At 40.8% G+C, this 25,536-nt stretch overlaps 1 protein-coding gene across 7 annotated transcripts in view; it reads right to left on the reverse strand.

Annotated features, from left to right (window-relative positions):
* ncam1a (neural cell adhesion molecule 1a) overlaps positions 1-25,536 on the reverse strand; it is a 237,194-nt gene that overhangs the window by 19,220 nt on the left and 192,438 nt on the right. For 5 of the 7 annotated variants that reach the window (XM_072661990.1, XM_072661993.1, XM_072661991.1 and 2 more), the window contains 2 exons: positions 10,342-10,466; positions 9,607-9,787 (listed from right to left, as the gene is read on the reverse strand). In XM_072661990.1, coding sequence (XP_072518091.1) covers positions 9,607-9,787; positions 10,342-10,466 — 306 coding nt within the window. Of the gene's footprint in view, positions 1-4,677; positions 6,330-9,606; positions 9,788-10,341; positions 10,467-25,536 lie in introns of those variants that run through there. The other 2 variants (XM_072661994.1, XM_072661995.1) reach the window with 2 other exon arrangements.

Here is a 25,536-nt window from a genome sequence, read left to right on the forward strand (position 1 = left end):
ATTAGGAGGGCACATGGAGCTTCTCTCGGAACGCTGTGTGCTAAAATCACTCTGGCTTAACCAGGCAAGACATCTACAACCTCCTCTAAACCTAAAAGCAGGTTAAAAATTTAGCCCAGGCTACACCTGAGAGTATGGGCGATGTAAAGCGGTTTGTAGGTCAGCCACAATCAAGTTTCAATCAACTCACAGAGGTTGTACAGAGGAAAATTCACAGAAGAGGTATGTCATTTTGTAGTATTTACCAAAATAAAGACTCAAGGAGGCTGAATCTGGTAAACTACTCCTAATCCTTTAAAGCCAAGCATATTATATTTGATACATATTGTAGTTTTTGGAACCTCTGCAATGTCAATGTGCTAATTAAATGATGCTTAATATTTAATTAAATAAAAATATAATAATGACAATAATAAAACTATTTAATATCTAACTTTTACAGAAGTTTGAGATTACTTGGGTAAAATTTTAATGGCAACTCAGAGTTTAGTTTTCTATATGTTTTAGTTTATGTAAAAACTGCTGTGAGAAATCAATTCAGGATGCATCAAATATGATAAAAAACAAAAGTGTTATTTAATTTAGTTTTTTTTAGTAATTGATAAGAAGGTCCAATTTTCTGGTGCCACAAAGGGATATTTGAGTAGTGCTATACAAGACCCATTCGTGGTTCCATAAAGAACTAGTTTTGTAAAAGAGATGTGAGTGTGTGTGTGTGTGTGTGTGTGTCTCTGTGTGTGTGTGTGTGTGTGTGTGTGTGTGTGTGTAATGAACTTCAAAGAAATTATATTCAACTTTTGTACAATGTTTAAAGTCAATGGACTTTACCAATTTTAATCTCTCTTACAAAACAGTTAGGGAACCAAAAGTAGCTTTCCTGTGGCACCTTTATTTTTAAGAGTGTATTGTGAAAAAGAAATGCTCCACATGGTAAATAAAACAATTGCATTGCATGCACTGTATACATTAATGTACTGACACATGACGTACATTATGACCCCCAAACCAGAAGTGTGCTGGGATCCATTGTTGCAGCACCTTGTGCTCTACAAATAGATACCAACACAACTGTACACTCAGGACTTCTCTAGTTTATTAACAACATACTTCACCAGTTGGAAGAAACACACACACACAAGCAACACCTGTTTATCTCCCTCTTATCCATAGTGCATCGCAGCCATGGCAATTATTTTTAAAAAACAGGTCAATCATAACCTGAAAAACCTACTGCCACCATGACTTTTCCTCAGCCATGTCACTCCTCTACAGCATTCTCTGCACCGGCCTTCTGTAGCTACACATCAGGTATAATATTCTGATGCTGGCCTACAAAGTCAAAAATGGACCAGCTCCTCCTACCCAATGGCAACCTAGAGCCCTTCAAGCTTCAAGTGCAGCTTAACCCAACCCACCATCCCTCAAGACACATGGAAGACAAGCAGCACAACTTTTTTTTTTTTCTGTCCTGGCACCAATGTGGTGGAATGTACTTCCCCTGGTTGTCCAAACGGCTGAGTCACTTGCTGTCTTCAAACGCAGACTGAAGAGCCATCTCCTTCAAGAGCACTTAACACTAATTCAGCAGTTATTAAAGGCCTGTGATTGCATTTAAATGCCTTACTTTGATGTCTTTGATATTAAAGCATAGTGTAGTGCCTGTACTGTATCTAGCTGTAGAGTACTGAGCATCTTTTGTATCTAGGTATCCACTGACTTTCTTATTTTTCAGGATGCACACGTCAGGGCGTTTTCATACCTAGTTGATTTGCTCTGGTCCGAACCAGTTAATGAATTTGTAAGGTTAACAAATTTACAATCGCATTAAAATGAGTCACAACCACAAACCACATGAGAATGTTTCTTCGCTTACTGGTCAGACATGTCTGCAGTGGGAGCAAGACAATAAATACAGAAGGAAGGTTCTGTGTTCTGGACTAGTGTATATTTCTGTGCAGTTTAACATGCAGCAAGGGCCATTTGTTCATAGCTATAGTAATTAACACCTGGCTAAAGGAGCCGTTTAGCTCAGACTTGCAGAGTACACCTAATAGTTGCGTCAGATTGAAGTCACAATCACGTTCTTACCACAAATGAACCGCTCCAGAGTTCGTTTGGGGCTGAACTGAGACCACCTCTTTGCAAGGGTCTTTGTGTGGTTGTTTTACTGCATTCACCAAGGGTGAAAGTAAAGCAGAGCCCGATTTAACTGGACTAAAAAGTGCAGGAAGTGAAAATGTCACTTTGGTTAAGAGGGTCTGCTTAATGGCATAAATGTGAAAAGCTTTAAAACCTGAAAAGAACAACTGAGCCCATTCAAATAGTATGTCAGAAATATATTTTAACAAAAATATGTATGTACAAATAGGTAGACTCTATGTAACTTCATTACTTGGCCATTGGTATGTCAGACAGCTACATAGGAAGTTGAAATACTGCTAGTCTGATGAAAACATTATGTCAGATGCTAGTGGGTGGAGTGGAAAACAAGCTTAATGTATATTCTTCCTTCATTAATAGTATTCGTCTCCACAGACCAAATGAACTTAGACCCAGGGCTTGGTAAACTACTAAACGAAGCTTATATTATTCTATAGTATAATATTGTGAACAGTAGAAATATTTAATAACATATTTCTGTAGATTACTGAGTTCTTACATCATGTCTACGGATTTGAGAAGCGCTGCACTCATTCTTTCAGCATGTTAGACACCTCAGTGCTGGGGTTAACACTTCGATGCTCTGAAATCCCCAATTGTGGCTTTCAGATATGAACTGACCACCATGTCAGACTTTTATACTGTGCTGCTCTCTCTCTCTCTCCCTCCCCATCTCTCTCTGTCCATCATGTATTTCTGATTCCGTCTCTAGCTGTGTTTTGGAGAGTTCCGCTGGCCGGAGAGATCAGCAGGCATGGCTGACAGCTTTAATCTACTGCCCAGCTAGAGAGGGCTCAGGGCTTTCTGTCTAGCTCGGGGCACGGCGAGGCTGAACGCTTGTTTTCCTCCATTCCGGCCTGCATTTTAACAAGTGCGATAAATCACATCACACATCTGAGCCACAAAGGCCGGCGCCTAGCTCTCCCTCGCTAACCAAACAATACAAGCACCTGCTGAGTCAGCACCATGCCGAAAAAAGTCCTTAAAGGCCTCTCAGCCGTCTCCACAGATTCGGGCCCAAACTGCAGAGATAACTAATAGAATTCCAAATGCAGGTAGAAACACAATGGGGAATGCAGTTTGCTGATTAAAAAAAGACTTTTGCTGGGTAGGAGGTGTCTTATATATGTGCATTTTAATAGCTAATGAAAGCAAATGGAAGTTGCGACTGTAAGGATGAAGCTGCCACACCGAACACCTGTTAGGGCTGTGGTTGATATAGAAATGAAGCTTTACGTGGCACAACTCTTCCTCAATACATTTTTATGAGCCACATTTAGTGCTGTAATTAATTTGTTGCAAAATGTGCCAGCAATTATCGCAGTAGTCGTGGACTTGTTGGGCTCTTCCAATATGCATAAAACCGGCACTGCACTGTTGAAGTTGTAAAGCTTAGTGTCTGTGATAAAGTATGGTACTTCATCTGTTTTAATGGCTAAGCGGAAGTTTATGCTTGCTAACATGAGTAACAATGCCTTCTAGAAAAACAAAAGTCAAGGGAACTGCATTCAATTTTTCTAACTGCTCCAATTTCGGATTCCAAGGTCTCTTTTCCACTGCAGGGCCAAATGGTTTTGAGCACTTTTCCCACAAGAAAACGGTTCTGCAATGAATGCTTAGAACAGGGCTAAGCCTGTTTTTTTCAGCATTGTTAGCTTACCGTACTTTGGGCCACAGAACGTGGGGATCTGCTGATTGGCCCCAAATCTGCTTGTACAACATCTCTAGCATGCCATTAGCATCTAGAAAATTGGCATCTTTGACATGGTTAGTGATGTAGGCATGCAGAATAAACAGAATAATGCTAACAGATGAATTACGGCTTTAGTTAGGTAGCTAGCGTTAGGTAGCTACATTAGCCTTGTAGTTGTAGCACAAGTCTAAAGAGCGAAACTATTGCATAATTTTAGAGATGCATTGTACCTCCTGGTCCTGATTTAACAACACAGCAAATGGAAAAAACTGTAACTGGACGAATGGATCCACACTGGTGTGGAATAGTGACCATTTGGCCCTGCAGTGGAGAATCATTTTTTTTTCCAAATAATTTTCTTCTAATAGGAGTAGACTGAACTGAGCTACTGCACCCAGTGCTCGAAGCAACACAATGAACCAGGATGGCATCCAAACTGTTGATTACACAGCATGACCAACAAAAGTGGATGCTGTGTGGATTCAAACAAAAAACAATGGCTACCCGCTGGGATGCCCCGCTTTGAAAAGAGGAATTTGGCATTTGCTGCATTGTGAAAATCCTCGATCCTCTTCAGTTCTTTGATACAGACTTCAAAAGGGGAAAAAAGAGAAAAAGGTGACCACTACGGTTCATGAGCACTCTGCTTGGACTGGCAGAGCAAAGCTTGACATTTCTAATGAATAATAAATGAGCACTGAGAGGTACCTCAATATGAATGAAAAACCCACGCAGGTGATTGGCACATGCGTTTCCAGGAGTTGAACCTCCAGGGCGCATTTTTTATTATTACGAGAATCAATTTCCAAAATTGGGAGCAAACGCTACTCTGGGACTATTTTAAACATCGCCACCCCCCACCCCCCACTTCCCCAGCGTCATATCCAAGTTATGGGCCGTTACACTGTAAGACACTTTGTTGCATTAGTTGCGCTTTAATTGACACCCTCCCTGGAAATATCTGCATAGGTCTTGGAAAGAAAAGAAGAAATTTTACTAGACTCAAGGCTTTCTGACACACATATACACCCCCCCCCCAATCTCGGTTAGTGACAGACAGCTAGCCAACAGTGAACAATGTAGCAAGTGTCAATACGTGTTCATTTATTACGTGTTACAGAACGGGAGATGTCAAGTCCACACAAATGTCTGCGGGAGTCGTGACAGGCTCCGGGACAGGGTGTCAAGTAAAGCGTTCTTAAAAAAAATGTTATATGTTCTTAAAGCAAAACTAAAATTTAGCTCTAAGGAATTTTTAGCATTTCAGTTGATGAATGTTTTTTTCCAACAGAAACCAAGACAGCAGAACACACTTGCCTTAAGAAGGCTCTGTGGGTCTGTTTGAACCAACATTCAGCACCATGTCAGTGTGGGGATACACACATACACACACACACTATGTTTATGTGGTAATATGATCCCATGCAACTCTATGAACACCAACTAGCATAAGGCTATGACTCAAGATCCCACTGTGCTTCTTACAACTGATCCAATAGCTCATATTTATCCTTCACTTAAAAAAAACAACACATTAATTTTTTATATTTTTTCTTCTTAAAACCTATCATGGTTACTGCATGAGAACACATGAGAACGCATGAGTTACAAAACCGTATTACAGAGTAGAGTCAAATCACACTTTTGACATCGGTAGTAGTAGTTTTGAATGTTGTCTGTTCTCAAGTAAGACGCAAAGAAAAAAAAGAAAAGAACAGAAAGTAAATAAAAATCCAAAACAAGAAGCATACCGTCATTTTTTGAATTATCTAAAATTATGTACATTTTCTCACAAAAACACATTTCAATATCAACACACAAGGCTGGAGCCTGTCCTCTTGAAAATCGTCTTCCGTTTATGAGCCCTGTGACCAAGCAATGGATCAAGGAAGGAGGAATAAGAAACTGAATAGAAATTTTGTGTGATCAAAGCAGGACTTATATAAAATCCCTTGGTTAAAGGTGCCCTCTCAGTAATTGTGCACTGAGAACAATGCCAAGAGAAGCCTGTGGCCAAACTCATTCTCGGTAGGATTTTCTACAGTGCTTCAGAAGCTTCAGTAAAGTCCATGGTTTGAAAAATATCTTCTCAAACAGATGTGGCCTAATTTGAACAACAAAAAAAGTTATATGGGAAAATGAAAAAAACTGCAAAAAAATAAAAAACAACCAAAAAAAAGTCTAAAAGAACATTTAGAATGATGCAAGTACAGAGCACTCTTAACCCCCATTAACATGAAACTGATTCCTTTTTTTCTCGTTGTTTTCTTTTTTTTCTTTGTTTGTTTGTCTGTTTGTTTTAAGCCAGCCGGAGGATCTGAAGGCGTAGAAAAGGGGGGCGTTCGGAGAGTCGGAGAGTGGGCCAGGGGCAAGTGCTTCTCTCCTCAAGCTCTGGTTTATGAGAGCAAGAACACAGTCACCATGGGCAGCATGAGAGTGACCAGAGCGTACGTGACACAGGAGCAGCCAAGGGTAGCTGAGGTAGCCACACAGCGGCCACAAACCACCACACCATGAACACAGCACCGGGACACCACAGAGACAGAGAGCGCACCACCGCAAAAAAACAAGAGCAAAAAAAAAAAAAAAAAATTAATAAATCAATCAATAAAAAAAAAGAAAGAAAAACAAAAAAGAGCCACATTTCAAAAAAGGACAAAAAGAGAAAATTAAAAAAAGGAAAAATAGTGTTTGTGTGAATGAAAATGTAATGGTCCAGAAGTGTCCAATTTCACATATGGAGAGACAGAACAAGGGAGAGAAGGGAGGGGTGGAGGAGGGAAAGAAATTTGGAAAAAAGAAAGGGAGAGAAAACAGAGAGAAAGAGAAAAAGAGAGAGATAGAAAATAGGTCAAATACAGAAACTTAAGTCTGAACGGTTAAACTGTGATTAGAAAAGAAGATTAAAGAAAAACCCAAGCAAGTTAGTAAAAAAAAAAACAAAGGAAGAAAAGCCATAGCATATTAATAGCACAGCAAATGACAGGGAGAGCACAGCAGGCAAAGGGTTAAGGGGCCACATGATGGATGGACTGGAAAAGGCAGAAAAAAAAGACACACACAAAGAGAGAGGCCAGAAACATTAAGCAACTTCCCTGGTATTAAACGTAGCACCCCTTTTGTGAGCAACTGCAGCAAAACTGTTTAAACTGATGTTGTAAAGAAATGCTTAAAGGTCTATGAAATCTGGAGTCACTGGAATCATACATAGTCCTGCTGGATCGTTCATACCAGGGAATGTTGCACAGTCAGGAAAAATAAAAAAGAAACAAACAGGTTATGATGCAACACAGTGTAAATGGTTTGTCGGATGACTGGATGAGTGTTCAAGTGTTACTAAAACTGTGCAACGTTAGCGGCCATTGTTTTAGAACAGTCTCACTTCTGGTCAAACAGTAGCTGGGGAGATTTGGATAGCTGGATGTGAATTAACGGCTGGGGCTGAATACGGCCGCACGTTCCAGACCTTTCTGGAACGCGTGGAATCTAATGGCTCATTATCATCATTCCCACCGTATCCCACACAGTTTAACAGGAACTTTGGCGAAGCGATAAGTGAACCTAATAGCCTCCCTCATCCGTGACTCAAAGATAAAAGGTCAGTCATTAAACAGACCCATTCCTGTAATATAGCTGCACCTAACCTCACTTCATGTTTCATGGTTCTGATATAAACGGAGAATAGAGCCTGGGCGGCTTTCCAAGCAGCTGTTTTTCATTGTATTTGCTAAGGCCAGCTGTTGAGGCTGAGGCGATGCAGATGTTGGGCTAAAAATAAAAAGCCTCCATGCCCTTTGAACGCCCACATGTTACACATCGGAGCTAATAACTCCAATTGGCACAGCGATGTGTAAGCACGGGCGAGTTCAGCGAGGAAAGGGGTGTAACACTACACATCTTGTAGTAATTCGCTTTAGGATTCAAGATTGGCTTCAATTTTCAATATTGTATGTGTTCAAGTGTCTTCTACAGTGTTCTACAAAGCCCTGATTATATACTACACAGAATTTATAAGCGGAAAAATAACTGCCTGGGTTTGTACAGCATACGGCTCTCCCCTTTTCCATCCCACTGTACTCAGATAGGACACACCCAGATGCTCAGTTTTGATAATTGACAGTGATTTCCACCAAATGCAGTAAATGAGAGACCCTTGGTAGAGGGTATAGAAATGACATGAAATACCCTTAGAAAACAAGAAGGGTTTCTGAACCCTGCTAGGCCAAAACACACTGAGATCCAAAGCTCCCACTGCTATTTATGGCTGCTTCCCACCAAGCGGATGAGAGAAAGCGGGGTCCTTACGCCATGCACCGGCAGATGTCTGTTAGGTCCTCAGGAAAGCATTAACACATTAATCCTGTCGAAGCATCACCATGCAAGGCCAGAGCCTGCATCCCCACAGAAACCAGAGGCCTCAGTCCTCTCTGCTCAGTGTAGACTTCCTACTGCAGCAAGACACTGCACTGAGCTTAGAGGGAGAGATGGAGAGAGAGAGAGAGAAATGGAGAGAGAGAGAGAGAGAGAGACAGACAGAGAGGGAGAGAGAGAGCGAGAGAGAGAGCGAGAGAAACACGGCCCCTTTCTTGATCTGTGGGGAGGCAGATTAAACCCCTTAAACTCTAAGGACCAGACGGCAGGTCCACATTAAACTCCTCACTCTCTTTAAATAAATACCAATGAGTCATTTGTACTTGATAGTAAACATTCAGCATAATACTAAAGCAGTGAGCCCAGAGTTTAAGGGGTCTCCAAAACCACAGCCCTGCGAACAGAGCACAGACAGCCATAGCCAACATGATGGAATAAGGTGGGGAAAACTGGGTGGGGAGTAGTGGGTGGGCGGGGGACTCAGTGTTGCTTTGCCTGTCAAGTGCCAAAAAGAAATTTCATCTTCGCTGATATGATCTGCAATTGCTTTGAGTGGAGCAATAAAGCTCACTGAAGGAGTGAGTCAAGGGTTGCCATAGGGGGCAGGCTAGAAGCACAGCCCCAGAGAGCAGCTAAGCAACACTAAGCTGCAGCAGGGTCTCCAGGCTTAACCCCAAGCAGCTCTCCGAGGCATCCCTCACTCTACTCCATTCATCTAGCCCAGTCTCATTAGCCTCAGCCTGTGTCAAATTGCTCTCCGTAGGCCCAGGGCTCTCCCGGGGGGAGGTCAGGCCACAACCTGAGCTAACACTGACTGCATCCCAAATAATCCCGGCCAGAGCAGGGAAAAAGCCAGGTTAACTGAGGTTAGGGTTGGGGTAGTGTCAGCCTCAGACACTTCGCCCACAGGGGTACACTGACAATCTGATATTTATTGTAAGCTAAGATGACCACAGTTACTGTAATTTTACCAGTTACACTTTGGCTGGCTATTTGGCTATACAGATAAGCCATCTAGAGCAGGCACAGTCACTACAGTCATACTAAATTTGTTTTTGTTTGTTTACAGGAATGTCTTCCATGTTTGACAATGAGCAAATCACTCTGTTTCACACGAGTCTCTTTTTGATGCAGCACCACCAACTTGGATGGCTGTTTTGTATGTCAGTCAAATGGCCTATTCCCATCACAGTAGGTGTCTAGGCTACACTGAATGAAAATACCTGCTAAACACTCTGGTAATAGTCATAAGAGACTGTCTTAAGAGACTTAGGGTTAAGGAAGTATGGGGAAGAGATGATAGGGGGCTGCTGGCCGTGCAGGTTGGCAGTGGCTGTGGCTGGGGTGGGGGGTGATAATGGGTTGAGGGTAGACAGTTGTACCTGGAATGGATGTGGGCTCCGGGGAGGTCCTGAAGGAAAGGATGCCAGGCTGGGAGCGTCCCTGCTGGTTCTCAGCCACCACGTAAACCTCGTATTCCGTGTTCCAGTCCAGACCCCTCAGCACAACATACTCGCTGCCATGAGGCAGACGGATCTCTGGCTTCCACTCAGAGCGGTGCTTCTGTGCAAAAATACACAGGTACAAGGTCAGCTGTGGTGCATCTTGCTAAGTGATTCACAGATCTGAAGGTGGCAATTCAAATGGATTCTTTTGGGATGTAAGAATTTATTATATATAAAATTCAATTAAATATTTCCTGTTTAATGGTTAGACATACAATGCTTACTTCCGAAATATTACATTTAGGGCATGAAAATGCATCAGTGCATTGCGAGGCATCAGTATGAAGGTATTGATTCAACTGCACTGATTTTGAAATCAATAAAAATATTTTACTGTTATTATTACACTTTACCTCTGCAAATATTTCTGATGTACTCTAAAAACCGAACTGCACCAACACAATTAAACTGAATCATGCTGAAATTTGAGATCTTCATCTCTAGTGACCAGTACTGGTGCTACCCATGTGCAATGCCCTGTAGATAGACATCCTTCAAAACCATGTTTCTCATGAAAGAGAAGCCAATACATGGAGGCGTGCTAAATAATTTAGGCTGGGTGATGTGCAAAGCTTCAGTAAAGCATGTTACCTTGTGTCCCATCATACTCACAGCTCTAAAGCGCACTAGGTAGTGTTTGATGGGAGAGCCCCCATCGTCCTGTTTGATCCAGTTGACCTTGAGCTCGTTGCCTGTAGATAGCAGCTTGACCTCTAGTTTAGGAGGATTGGGTTCCCCTGAGAAGAACACATACAGTTAGAGGAGATCCAGAGCAGTTTGGGATTAGTATGTGTTTCCTAGCCCAGGCCCTCAACACAACTACAGCAGACACAGGAGCCTCTGTGGTGAGCACACCAACTGTATGAATGAGTTATCTGCCAACCTGCCAGCCAATTCTAGCCAGTGAGAGACAATTTCGAACAACAGACATATCGTGGCCTGCCAGGAAGGCTATAATTAAAGCAGCTGGTAACATGTAAGTTATTATAACCTAAATATATGCTAAATGTTGTTGAATGTTGACTAGGACAGCGACTTTTCAACTAAGATGAAACTTGTAAGTATTAAAGTTACCCATAAGTAGATAAGAGAGTTTTAAGACTGGGAAATCTATACTGTAAAACGTTCTGTTGTATGCAAAAGTTTGGACACTCCGTTCAAATATATATTTCAGAAATAATATTTTCCCTTGTAATGTTGTTGAATAAAAGATCAAGCTATTAGGCTGCAGCAGAACATTTCTACTGAAAGTTTCCCAAATTGTGATACAGTATGTGAGGCAATTCCAAAGCATTCGTAATACCGGTTAAGTGTCCTGATGTTTTGGATGAGTTCTAAAATTACGACTCTAAATAATTTATCATGGCTGTCTACAGCTGAATTTCAGAGAACCTCTGCAAGCATGACAGAAAATATTTTTGTGAAGCACTTTGTTTTTTTAACTGATACAAGGGCTATAGTTATCTTATCGTCCTACTGTCCTTTATGAGCTCTTGCTATGTAAGAGAAATTCCCTCTGGTCTTCTTAATGGACACAGCGCAGCACTAAAACAGCACCGTGCAGACTGGCACCCGCTAGAACACTGTGGTAGTTAATTTAACAAGGTATTTGCTATGCCGAGCACTCTAATTCTATCCCCCCTCCCCAATTGTCAAGGCATGGCATTGTGTCGTCCTTTTTAGGGGGGGCATAATGATGGCTTTCTCTGAATCTCCCCCTACATATTAAGCATTAGTGAGAGCTCTGTGCTCCTGGGAGAAGAGAGCCAAGGCATGGAAGCCATGCACGGCCGTAACGAGACGTGGGGGCTAGGGGCCGGCAGCCAGTGGCAGAGCGAGCGAGTGAGGGAGCATGGCTGTAATACACTCTCAGGGGAAGCTCGTTATCTGGCCAAACCCACTGCCTAATGACAGCGCGGCCTTAATTATCCTCCTCACTTTGATTGGAGGTGCTCCTGCATTACATTTAATAATATCAGCAAGGCCAAGGGGGAGCGGAAGGTATGTGTGTGGACTTGTTTGGGATGTTCGCTGGCCACCTGTGTCACTAGAGGAGCCTGGGAGGAGACTACAGCCCTTTCATTAATCATCACAAATAGCCACTAGCCTGGTCCCATTAGCACTCAATGTCACACTGTCCAAAGAACACCCCACCGCTAGCTTTTACAAACACGACAGACAAGAGTTATGGGATAGACTCTGGCCCGAGCTATAAATGCATATCTAAATGTATGTCCTACTGAGATGGAATGAAGGAATCTAATATTTGTGACCCTGATGGAGAAAAAACAGCATGTGGAAGAAAAGACGACCATTAATCTTGATTAAATGTCTCACTACCCTTTTCCCCCCATTTAAAATGTTTTATGTCTTCAATCAAAGGCATATCAAATCAATTCAGGACAATAACCATTATGAAAGTACATCTTGGGTGTTATTTGGTTAGATTTCCTTACACCAAGAGCAAGATGCGTGATTTGATACTGGAAATCAAATAAAACCTGGGTTAGTAATAAAGGAAAGCGTTTCACACAGAGATGGCATGGTTAAATCAACTAAAATTTAGAGATCCGGTCATGGACATCATTCCCAGTTAGGTGAAGGTTTGTCCAGATGCTATGAAGAGAAAAGAGCATTTAAGGTTAAGGAGATAAAGAAGGCAGACAGACAGAAACATGCTCTACCATGCAACAGTGAGATTGAGGCCATCGCTCCACATCACAGTCAGAAAATGATCGCCAATTGCCAAAAAATCCTCAAAAACACAATCAGGATCCACAATAGGACCCCAAGGCTTCATCTGCATCATTTGTGGCTCTACTGACCTGTATACAGTACGTACACAGTATAAAGATAGTGCACAGCTTTACTGTCCTTTTTCTTGCGTAAGCACACATGAATACCAGACGAGACAGCGCTGACACCGTGACATACAGACACGCAGAACATGCATGAACAGATATCTCTACAAAGTGGAGACTAAGACAAGACACAGGCCCGAACAGAAGTGTGTGTGAACTTGCACGCATGCAGTAATGTGAAGTGTAAGGCGTGTAGTACTGTTAGTCTGACCAGGGTGCATCTCATTACATCATATTAGGGATGGTGCATGGTTATATTTCTTTACGTCACTTATCGGAAATGCCAGTCATGTAGATGATACGCAACATTACAAATATCAAAGTGAGCAACATTACATTGTGATGTCTATAAAATGTGGGGAGCAGTGCTGAACAATGTCAGTTTAAGTTATTGAATTTTAATGTCGGCTCTTTTTGCGACTCTGCCACAGTAATCAAAGCGGATCTTTGCAATATAGATGTTCACAGAATGCACTGTACAGACTGTAGCAATGAAAGGACAATGCTCGCTATATTTTACATCCTATATGGCTGTTATATCTCAGCACTGTGACTGGTTATTGAAGTGTTTTACAGTTTTATAGCAGAGGCCTACTGGATTACTGTTCAAGCAGAGGTGCCGATTGTTTTTAATGTCAAACCCCAAAACTCAAGTGGGCAGCATAAAGCTCTGTGAGAATCAATGGCTCATGAATGAAATGGTCCATGAAAGTTGATGGCACTGGGTGAATGTTTCATCTAATTCATGATTAACTGTTTCTGCGTTCAGTCCTAATGTGAAATGGACCAAAAATGACAAAGAAACAAAAAATTACCTTCTGTTCGCCAGCGAAGACCACATCATCAGCACCATGCAAGAGCCACATGACAAAGTCACATGATATACACGTGCAAGATTTGTTGAAAGGAAAAGTGGGAGGGGGATGGGGTCACATGGAAAATACAAAACATTGGAAATCAAATTACACAAACATGAAACAGAAAACGCAACAACAAGAGTGTTAACATCAAAAAAACACAAACAGAAAGACAAACAAAAGAGAACATAAATTCCAAACATAAGTAACTCTCGAAAACATTAGATAGAGTATGTATACAAACCATGGACATATTCAGATCCATAAAGCAATTTCAGGCCCTTCAACTGGCAAATAGAATATAGTACATATAGTAGTAGTGTATATAGTAGTGTCTATGAAACAGTTGTCCCAGCCAAAATCTGTCAAATTCCCTCAGTTACAAGAACTACGTCTTTTTTTTGGGTCGAAAGTGCTTTATGAATCAACACTAAAAAAAAGCATTTCCTCTGACCGAGAATGACTTTTATTGAGTTGGAATCAAACAAAAAACTCTTCTTGTAACACAATGTCGTTAATTCTGTTGGCTTGTGCTTGCTGCATGGTATCAGTGACACAGTAGGAAGAGCAGGCCAAGCAGAAACAGAGGAAAAATGGTTGACAATACCGACAACAAAACAAAAACCATATGATCTAATGATCTAATGCCACGTGGATGACTGAACACTGGAGCCGGACACTACAGAATGGCCACAATGAAGCGTTAGGACAGAGACAGGCCTGAGGCCAGCGCTGCAGCTGAGGGATATGGGAGAGGACGGGACAGCAGCGTTGCAGAGTTTCATCCTCCATCACAACCTACAGAACTATCTGCTTAATTTCAGAAACACCTAAATGGCAATTTGAGACACAGTGTCCAATTGTCTGTCTTGGAAAAAGCAGAATAGTACCTGAATAGTCATTCATACTGTATATCCAAGGGTTTTTCTTTTCCACTTGATATGGCACTTATCTGCACCATTTAACAGCGTTCAGTTGAGATACTCCCCTGTTTGGAGAGAGCTTAAAAGTAACATTGAGTAAACGTCAGCTGGGCTCTTGAGTGGTGCAGCTGTCTAAGTGCTGGGTCTGATTCTGTCTGGGTGGGTAGGCTCTCCCTCTCCCCCATCACTCAGTGTGATGCTAGCCAGTGCAGGGGTCTGATAGCTGTCCACTGACATTGCATTAGCGAATATCAAAAGGATAAGATGGCCCACTTCATTCGACTCGAAGGAAGAAGATGTTAGCTTTAAACCTTCCTGCACTGGTGGCATTGTGTGATAGTGAGAGGCCTGGCAAGTGGGTGAGAGTTTGAAAAGACTTCAAATTTGACCAGAAATGTAACAAATAAACAAAATTATAGTGTTAAGAACTAGAATAACAATTTTTGGCATTTAGAGTTTAAACCATGGTGTTTACTTAATGTTCCAGTCAGGATATTTCCAATTTTCCCAGTTTTTAAGTTAGTTTTAGTTTAGTTAGTTTTAGAGTTATCAAATTTCACCTACTGACTAGGTCTCCTCTATCAAGCCAGAATGAAGAAGGCTACCGTGCTCTTCCTTAGAGACACCTGAAGCTAATATAAACTGTCGCTAATGCACCAACTCAGTGTGCCTGCTGAAGAATTCAGCCAATTTTGCTGTCAGTTTACGGACACCTGTGTTGGCTAGCAAGACAGGGGAAGGGTGGAGTGGGAGAGCCTCTCCTACTCAACCAAAAAGAAGCAATAAGGCCAATATTGCACTCTAGGACTCTTGGCCATAGATGGTTGTAGAATTGAAATCTCTCAACGAAAGGGCCAATGCTTCTCAATCGCAAACATGGGAACAGCTCAAATAAACACTCTGATGCATTTAAAAAGTGTTAAAAATCTCAACATTTGGATTTACAGTTGACAGCTTACTGCTATTCTCATATCAAACTGGGAGAAAACTTCATTGTAAGCAGTCAAAACAAACAAAGTCAACATCTCATGATAACCAACTGGATCATGAGCGATACTTACTTTTTTTTCTAATGTACAAAAACACATATAAAGGATAAGTTAGCTCTTTTTGTAAACCAAATGAAAAAGGCATCACAGCAGCATCTTTTACCCTAGATGTTCATTCCAATGGTTCATTTGCACAGAATCATTTCCTGCAACAGTGATTCACCACAGAAAGTCAACTGGAAGTCAGTGGGGAAAGCTTTAAGTAAAAATCCCAAATATGTCGGTTTCAGAATGGCAAATGTCCCAGTCTTAAGCATTAAGATGGCGCACATACTTTCTGAATTACTGTGGATATTTCTTGTCTTCTGTAATACCACAAAAGCTCTGTCTCATCACTTTCACAAACATGGCCTCAATCATGAGAATAAGCAGCCACTTTCCAAGACAATTAAACACATATCCTAAGATGCTGCACATGCAGTATTAAACAGCTGTTTTCCAAAGCGGTTTTAAAATATTACATGATGCTCCACCATTTTTTGTAAGAATGACTGCCAAAGGTTTGGCTTCTTTTTTTTTTCTTTCAGTTGCTGCAGTGGTTAAATGGCTGAAGATTTGTGTTTTAAAAACATGCTTGTGGACATTCATAAGTAATGTAGTAAATGAACAGACTGTACATTGGCCACATTGATTTGGACAGTAGAATAGTTGGATTTAAAAGCACAAGCCATGGAACAGGGCTTTCCACAGATTTCCAGGGGAGCTAATGAGACTCAGTGTTGCAGTAAATTACCCAGTATAGACCAAATGGGTGTCTGGGATGAATACCACTGAAGTGATCCAAAGCCATTTGGTTCAAAACTTATCCTTAAACAATAAAAGCAAATATTATGGTTTCCAGCAGTTTAGTATCATCTTATTGGATCATACATGCTTTACAGTGTTTACAACAGGGAATATGACATCCAATTCAGGTGCCTGACTGGTAAAGTCCAGGGAAATCTTGTTAAAATATGAGTAAAGGGCAAAAGCATGCACACTACCAAAACATCTGACAATTCCACACACTATTAGTCACAGAATGCTTGAAACTTAATAAGTATGAGAGAATATACTTTTTTGATTCTGTTGACATTTGACAAGGATTTAGTCTGGCATAATACTATATTTGGCCTGGCATTTAAAACCCAATAACTAGCCTTTTGAGCAGAATTCAAAATATATTTGTACATCAAAAAGTTATTCTTTGTACAGGCAGCCAGTGTATTTCCCAATATCACAATAACTCCATATATATATATGGAAGTGAAAAAGATTTAATGTTTATCCTTGAGAGCTCTTTCCATTTTAAAAACTAAATTGGAATGTGCATTCTAATCCTGGTATTCGACCCCGTTTACACCTGGTCACTTTATCCATCTTAAGTATCAGGATTATATAGATGGCTTGAATAGGTGAGTTTGAATTTTAAACTGCCTAATTCACTCCTATAAAACGTAGGCTTCACAAATCCAAATGATTTACCTTCACGGAAAATACATTCAACTTGATCAGAATTCACACCTGCATTCACATGCTTTTGTGTCCTTTTTTACTTCCATAAATATTAGGCTGAACTCTCAGATGGCCCTTTTTCAAGGTGTTTCAGAGGAGGCATGCTCTGGTCTTAAGCCTTTAAATCTATTTATTCTATGGGTAAATAAGCAACTTCACAAACAAACACATGTGAGAAGGGCCTCTAGAGAGTGAAGTGATGCAATATCTCTAAGGGCTGCAGAGCAGAAACTAAAGAGCTCTAATGTTGCTAATTTTGGTTAACAATGCGAGGGCAGTTCCCTTGTTTTCCCTGATCAAACAGCATGCAACATAGTTCATTAATATATGCTAATGCACTACATGAAAAAGGCTTGGATGCCAAATGAGACCGGGTGAAGTGAGGCACTTTCCACAGACCAGTTTAACGTTTTTGTGATAGAAAGTGTAAGTCCAGTGTAAATGACTTTTGCGACCAACGGGCCACTCCTGTAGAAAGGTGCTGATCCAGTGAATATCCCTGCATGGCTCAAGTGCAGGGATATGCGAGTAAGAAGAGCCACTCTACAAGCTGGGGTTAGTAATGGTATGCTACGTGGGTCTGAGGTGATGAGACTGGTCTATTCCAGCATGAAGCTGTCTCACTGCCTCAGCCCAGACAGACAGCTACACAGGCGATTTCTCTTCTTTACTACAGGCACGCTCTCTCTCTCTCTCTCTACGGTAAGTACCGGCAGGAGCCACGGTCGACGTCAGGAGCAACACTCTAGGTAAGAGGCACATGTGTGTAGCAGGCAGGTAAAGAGGGGCAAACAACACTGCACACTGCCGGCATACTCACTAAGAACTTCAGTGGTTGGAAGATTTGTGGTTGGAGTCACAGAAGACGCTGGAAGATGGTGAGAACATGGTGAGATGTGCTTGTGGAGGGCCGTAGGCGGAGTTTAGCCAGCCATTAGCGAAACTGACCACACTCTACATCACAGTGGCACACCAAATTTACATTCAACCGTCAACTCACAGGCTGCATGCAACCATTGTGAAAGAATAGCAACATGCATACAGTAGATGTAGCAAACAAGACGTAGTTCATTGCTTCCCAGAGTACCGAGAACTCAAGTGAACTAACGAACTAATAATGTTTACTGCAACTTTATACGGTCTTGAGTGCAACTGTCATAAAACATTAGGGGAAAATAAATCTTTTAACAGTCTTTACACTATCCAACCTGCATCGAAAACAAATGGCCCGGGCTCTTAGAGATCTACTGTTGGCGACACAAGGCTGAGAGATATTGATTTTTGTGGATCAAAACGGCTGAAACCTATTGAAAGAGAAGTGAAAACCCGACCTGAGAAGCTTTGAAGTTAGCACAGGCTCTTTTCCACCATTTTTCATAAATCATTAAAAGGATTCAATACATCTTATCACCCCATCCACATTTCAGAGAAGCTTTTCAAGGTAGCCAATAGTCATTAATCATTTGGCACTGCTAAGAGTTCCTTTACACAACATTCTGTTTTGGCACCATTAATGCATTGAGAAAGCAGGCAGTAATTTTCCTGCCGAAAAACATTGATTCTTTAAAGATAAGCACATAAATCCCATCTATCATGAGTTTAAAAACAGTCTAATTCAGTCAAATCTTTCCTATGACTCGAACATGACATAATGTCATGATTACTGCAACTGCAGACACACCTAGCGAAATCTTTTCCTTTTAGTGGACCTGCCTGGAAATTGGATTCGCACTGCAGGATAATTGCCTGGGAGGCTATTATTGCCATTGACATTATCATCTCCGATGCCTCCTCATCAGCCTAACTTGACTCTCTGACTGAAGGATGGCTTTCACTAAGGTGGACCTAAGAGCCGTGGTGTAAAATGATAAGCACTTTGAGTGGGAGGTAATAATATGATAAGAAGCAGAAAATATCCTCCATTTCCTGCTAGGAGCCAAACTTAATAATAAGAAAGAAAGCTGAACCTGATAGGGAGCAGAATTTCTGACACATGTCAAGGAGAAACTGCATAAGATATGTATGCAGCAGGCTTGTCTGCTAATGCCTGTGTCTCTGCTTCAGTTGTGACAGGGGATCCATAGAAGCAAAGAAAATTATAGGTACCAAGCAAATGCCAGGACATCACAGCGTCTGCCTGAACCTATTCCACCTAGATTGTCTGCACTGTCAAATTCAAGAGTACAGATACAGTATTCAGCTAAAGACAAAGTTTTGCAGATAAGATACAGACGTAATCAATTTTTCATTACGAGTTGAATAGAACCTTTACATACACTATTGTTTCGCCTTGATCTACTGCTTGACCTGGTATTGGGCCACTGATTGCATGACATGTCATTACTAGATCAACCTTGCATAAGCATCACTTGAAAATAAAACTCTATTAGACAAATGGTGTGCATCACCTGTCAACATAGAAATGAATTAACAGGTGGAAATGGAAATAAATGCCCCAGAAAAAGACATTATCAGAAGTAACTTGTAAGGTGTTTTATAATTAGTAATTATTTATTATTTATAATAATAAATTATTATTATAAATTATAATGAGTCATTATTTATTATGATTTATTTTTTATTATTTTATTATTATTATTATTATTATTATGAAACTAAATTTACATTTAGCATCAGATGACATTACAATTATAGAGCTCAAGAACTTTACTAGGACTACTAGGTCCTTTGATAGGTCTCATCTCCTTTCCCACTTTTATAGCAAAGAAGCTATTTTGCCCATTTTGCCATACTTTGCAATGTCTGTGGCATTCAGATTGTCTTGTTAATTTATTTATGTTAAGTAAATATATTTATTTATTTTAAAAATAAAATTTATTGGCCATACACAAATGGTCAATACATTCTGTGACACCATTCAATTTCCCAACTTTATAAGTTGCTGTGGTCCATTTCAGTTCCCTATTAACTAACAGAACCGCCCATAGTGTGCCACATAAGACATTTTTGTGAGATTTTCCATTTTTATCCCTTCCTGGTCACCATCACTTGCTAGAGCAGAAGGTACAGGCAGTCTGGGCGGAGGCGTTAACTTGAAGCTGGTGTGACATACAGTAAGTGTGCTTGAGATGATGAATCGTGGACTGGACTGTGCAGGAGTAAAACTCTGTAGTAGTTGAGCTGATGACATTTCTGGTTACTTTTACTCTTGGGGACAGGCTGAGTCTATGCTCTACGGACTGTTGCACTTGTATTACACCTGGCTGTGCATGTACCTGTGGACATGGTGACAGGAGTAATGGCTGACATGAATCTATCTGTTTCCACTGTTTTAGGCATCACAGAGTGAACATGACTAGAATAAGGACTCCGGATGAGCTGGTAGTCATTTCTAATGTCATTTAACCAAGTTTCTGCAGCAGGGATGGATATTATTAGGAGCATATTGAGATACTTGCTACTGTCTATCAATGTGATATAATTCAGTATTCTTATTAATTGCTTTTTTTGGTTTTGTTGTCATTAACAGTAATTAACAGTAAGCACATTTTGGACTATTTCATTCGTTTCATTATTAGGGTGTTTTCACACCTACACATTTTATCCCTGTTAAATTGGGCTCTTTTTATGATTATAGTGATTGCACCAAGACCCTCGAGAAGAGGTGGTCTTTTTAGTCTTTAGTTTAAGATAAAGTGCTCTAATAGCCAGGTGTTAACTTGATATACTGCCCAGATAGTTACTACAGCTATGAACAAATGTCATCTCTGCTGTTGGATCATGGCAAATTGCACAGAAATATGCAGTAGTCCAGAACACAGGCAGAACGTTCTAACGTGGTTTGTTGTGATGCATTTTAAGGGGAAGCTCAGAGTTTACTAATTCGGACCAGAGGAAATAAACTATAAGTGTGAAAACACCCTTAGTGGTCTTGTATTGAGGCCAACACACAAGGTGGAGGTTGCAATGTAAGATTTTTTCTATAATCAGTGAAAGTATTGATTAATACGCTAATGTGTTAATATATAAGACTGAGAAACTGACCTTCTTACTTCTATTCTATGACAGTTCTACTATATTTAGTCTGTGCAACAAGTAATTCCTTTGTTTACAATGATAAGCAGTAGAAGGATTGATGCTTTCTGTAAGGTATTCCATTGATGTTAAAATGACTTCACATGAACATTATAAAGCATTATAGAGAGCTTTTTTTTTAGCTTCTGTTTACTCTGGTTCCTGTTTAGAAAATGTTATTGGGAAATATCCCTAGAATCCAGCATCTAGCTAATATTTGCATATTCTCTGACATGATGTTGGTCACTGCCATTCCTACACCTCTTCCAGACCAGTGAAGTCTGCTTTTAAAGGTGGAGACCTCTACCGTCATGGGCTTTAATATCATCACTATTCACCACATGTGTCCCTGAGGACATGCTGTCAGAGATGTCTATTGGCCCTGTGAGAGGGGACCTGTCAGAGGACCTATGGTAAGTGAGAATGTGGCAATGGAGCACGGGCAGGACTTCTGTGTGTCCCTGAAGGACGGTTTTGGTTTTGGTAGTCATGGCTTTTCAGTCCTGGTGCAGTCGGAGGTGGGAGGTGTGTGTGCAGCTGTCAATGGATTCTATGAGCTGTCCATTATATCTGTCCTTGGCCCTCGCCCACCTCCGTACTGTGTGTCTTCCCACACAATACCACTGCAACTGACTATGGTGCTTCAGGGAGAATGGTTAACCCCCTGAAGCTATTTATGCAATGAGATTACTACTGCTCTTCTCTTATGACATCCCCAGGCACTGGGGTGAAAGCCCGAGGCACAGCACCTCCCATACAGAAGCCAGTCTCTTGACCAGTGTTAATCACAACATCCTAAAAGCTTGCGTCCACACTCTCCTGCGTACACACCGACCTCTGGAGACTCAAAGTCCAGGCATGTGGGCCGACTTGTGTTGAAGCACTGATGAGTACCTGTCAATGTACTTTCACCTCTCTGTACTTTTAGACTCCATAAATGTCAAAATTAAGACTTCTCCACTCTGTAGAGGGGAGCGTTGTAGAGATGCTGTACAACAGTATAAAATGCATGAATGATAACTTCTGCATTTCACCAAGGAAACAAGTCAGTGTAAACTCTGCAAACAGCAAGTGAATACTGTTTCAAAATACCCAAAGGTAAATATAAATAAACATATATGAGCCGGATACATAAAATGCACCACCAGATTTACTGTGATGCTAAGAGCAAACAGCATCTCGGTAACACATTGCTCATTCATAAAAGGGGATTATGGGGGTGGATTTTTATATTTCAATTCATAACAACATGGCATAGCATGTAAAAAATCTAAAGGATTTTACAGTAAATCTTTCAAAAATGATCTTCTGTGTATTGTTTAAAAACATATTTAGATGCCTACAAAACCTTGTTGAGAAATATTTTAGATCACACTGATACAAATTCAATATTGAGACCTAGCTAAAATTGATCTAATTGGAGCTTTCAGAGTTTATTTAACATTCCTGTCTGTTTAGAATATTTCTGGAATCTTATGGCTGAGGTCATGAAGGTACTGCTTTAGTAGACCACTCGTCATAAGAAATCTGGGTCTTCACAGGCTGAAAACTCCAAGCTAAGCTTAGTCAGATGGTGAGACTGATTTACTGATCTACTAATTTAATGTTAATGTTTTATACTAATGGGATATCAGACAATCAAAAGTATGTTTGGAATGATTGGAAGTGGGCTCTGAGTGGCTTAGCGGTCTAATGTTCTACCACTATGGGCCAGGGGGTTGCAAGTTTGAATCCCAAGAAATGTCGCTTTGCCATCAGTGGGGTGAGAGAGTCAGCGAGAGCGCATTTGGTCAGAGAGAAAGGGCCCTGTCACTTTTCTCAGAGCGTGTCGGCTGCCTGGCAATGCCGCATCAGTGGCAACACGAAAATAGGCAGTGACTGGATTTGCACGTATCAGAGGAGATGTGTTAAGCCCATGTCCTCCTAGTGGTAGTGCTAGTGCAAGGGGACGCTACTTATGGGTGGATTATTAGGCAGGACCGAATTGGAGGGTAAAATTTGCCTTTTTTTGTTTTAAAGAAATGATTCAATAGTAGTAATAGTAGATTTCAATATTTATGAAAAAGTGTATTCATAAGGACCTCTTATTGTGGGAGAGATGAGAATGAGAGTCTAACATATGCATTATCATGCAAACTGGTACACTGATTTGAGCAATCAAGTTTAATTGTGCAATCATGACAGTCCTACAGTGCTGAATTAAAAAACACAGTGAGTAAATGTCCTCCAGATCAACTGGTACTTTCACTTGCTCACTGACTCAGTCAGTCAGTCAGTTTAAAAAAAAAAACAACAACTGTTGAGTTGTATTGGAGTTGGAATGGTCTACTGTTCTCTTTGTTTCACTTTCACAAAATATTCTCAAAGCCAGTGGCTGGCAGGTAAATTCACAGCAGACTGTCAACCGGTCTCTTTACGAGTAATGTTATGTCTGTCTGAGGTGCTGTTGTGCTCCAGTCCTGTCATGCGAGATCTGATGAATGTTTGGTGAGTGTTTGGAGTGCTTGGATCATTGTGTCGCCAATCACCTTTCACATCCATGCGGGTATACCTCCCCAACAAGAGCAGACAATGCCATTCATCTCCAGTAAGCATGACCACATTACACTATCATTACAGGATATGGGCTCTCTCCATGCCTGTCTGCGTCTATTCTATTACGGGATAATGACCATGAGAAAGCTTCCCCTGTCAAAATGATCCCTGTCACTGGCAAGGCTAAATGAGGTCACGCCTGTCAGTCAAATTATCAACAACATCATAAAAATGCGACCCCAGGTCTGTAAAAGATAAACAGTGTTTTTTTTCTCACCATAGATAACTTTATATAACTTTTCATAGTAATGAAAAGTTATATAAAAAAAGGGTAGAGCATTCTTTAAGGATGAGATACATACTACGGATCAAATCCCTACATGATTAAATGCTGGGAATCTCCATGACTAGACCTCTGCTGTAAGCTGGAAAATTGGCAGGTTTTAACAGAGACGTGATGGAAGAGAGGAAATATGCACTAGGGCTGACTAAAGCAGTGGTCACCAATCCTCCTCTTGGTCATCCACCTTCCATCCAGTAGAGTTTAATTCTAACTCTAATCTGACACTCTTCAGCAGACACAGATTAACTGGCTCACGTGTGCAGGATTTCTGCCGATGTGAAGGAACATTTCCATGGACAGAGGCTTGAGACCACTGGACTAGGGGATGGCTACAGTGTAAGCACGCATATACTCCAGCTACTAATGCTCTCTAACTCGCCACTACAACAAACCTTTGTCCACGTTAGAGTAATAAAACGGAATTCCATCTGGAAAAAGTATGCGAGACATGAGATATTGCATGAGCTCTCCGAAAGGTCTTTAATGCAAACGCTCCACTCGGCGCCTTCTTGTTCGCGCTTCAAGGAAATGAGCAAACAGCCACTTAATTCAGTGGGAAAACAGAATATTTCAAATCCAATTTCAGTGAGGTGTATGAGTCGGCATGAGGTGGGAATACTTTAAGTCCTCATTTGAATTTCTCATCTAAGCTTCACTACCTTTGGCTAATAGCTTCCTGGTGGATGTGGCAGAAATGTGCAGGAGTAACTGGTAGAAATGGAAACAAATGGCAAAACAAACAGAGATAAAAGAGTGTCAGCACCAGAGAGAGAGAGAGAATGAGAGCGAGAGAGAGAGAGAGAGAGAGAGAGAGAGAGAGAGAAAGAGAGAATGAGAGCGAGAATGAAGCACTTACTTGTGAAAGTATAGCCTGAGTCGCCCAGTGGAACAAAAACAAGATGAAAACATGAAAAAATGAGAAAACAGAAAATAGTAAACACATGAGAACAGAAACGTAGAATAAAAAGCAGAGGCTTGATTTCAGCTGGCCACTTAATGGTTAAAGGGTTAATTGACCTTTCCATGCCTTTTATTTTGAGGAAAAATCAGACAATGGTAACAAAGATCGAATTTAGCTTTAAGTTGTATAAATCTGAATTGTAGGGATAATCATCTGGACCTGTATTCCTGTACAACATGATCTCACATAGAAAGTCCAAAAATCGAACATATTTGGATGTTTTTTCATATGTCCACTAGTTGCGCTGTTGAGCAAAATACACACAAACACAGACTTTGGGTTTCACAGAGTGAAAATGAAACAAATGAACCGAAATTACTGAAGAAACTGTAATGATTCGTCATTTTAACGTGGTTATGATTAGAATATGGGTATAGAATATGGGTTAAGGTTTAGATTTAGGCATACATTAAGGTATAGGTTAAGGTCAAGTGCAGATTAGGTGTAGATTACGATAATAAATTTGACAGTTTTGTAGTTTGTTTTTGCTTTGTTACAGAAACAATGAATTTGAAGAGTCAAATTTTGTTGTAAGTCGATGGGTCATTGTACAAGACAAACGACCAGCGTGGACATTTTTCACTGTGAGATCAGGCTGTCCTGAAACACTGCAGGACTGTAAAAGGGCTGATCCAGGATCTGTTCCTGTCAGTGAGGTCACTTCTATTCTAAGAAGCTTTATGAAGATAGATCTAGACCTATGGGCCACATAAAGTTTCAACATTGTTAGGAAGCTAAGTTAGCATCTT

This window comes from Salminus brasiliensis, chromosome 18 (genome assembly GCF_030463535.1).
Source record: "Salminus brasiliensis chromosome 18, fSalBra1.hap2, whole genome shotgun sequence".
NCBI lineage: Eukaryota > Metazoa > Chordata > Actinopteri > Characiformes > Bryconidae > Salminus > Salminus brasiliensis.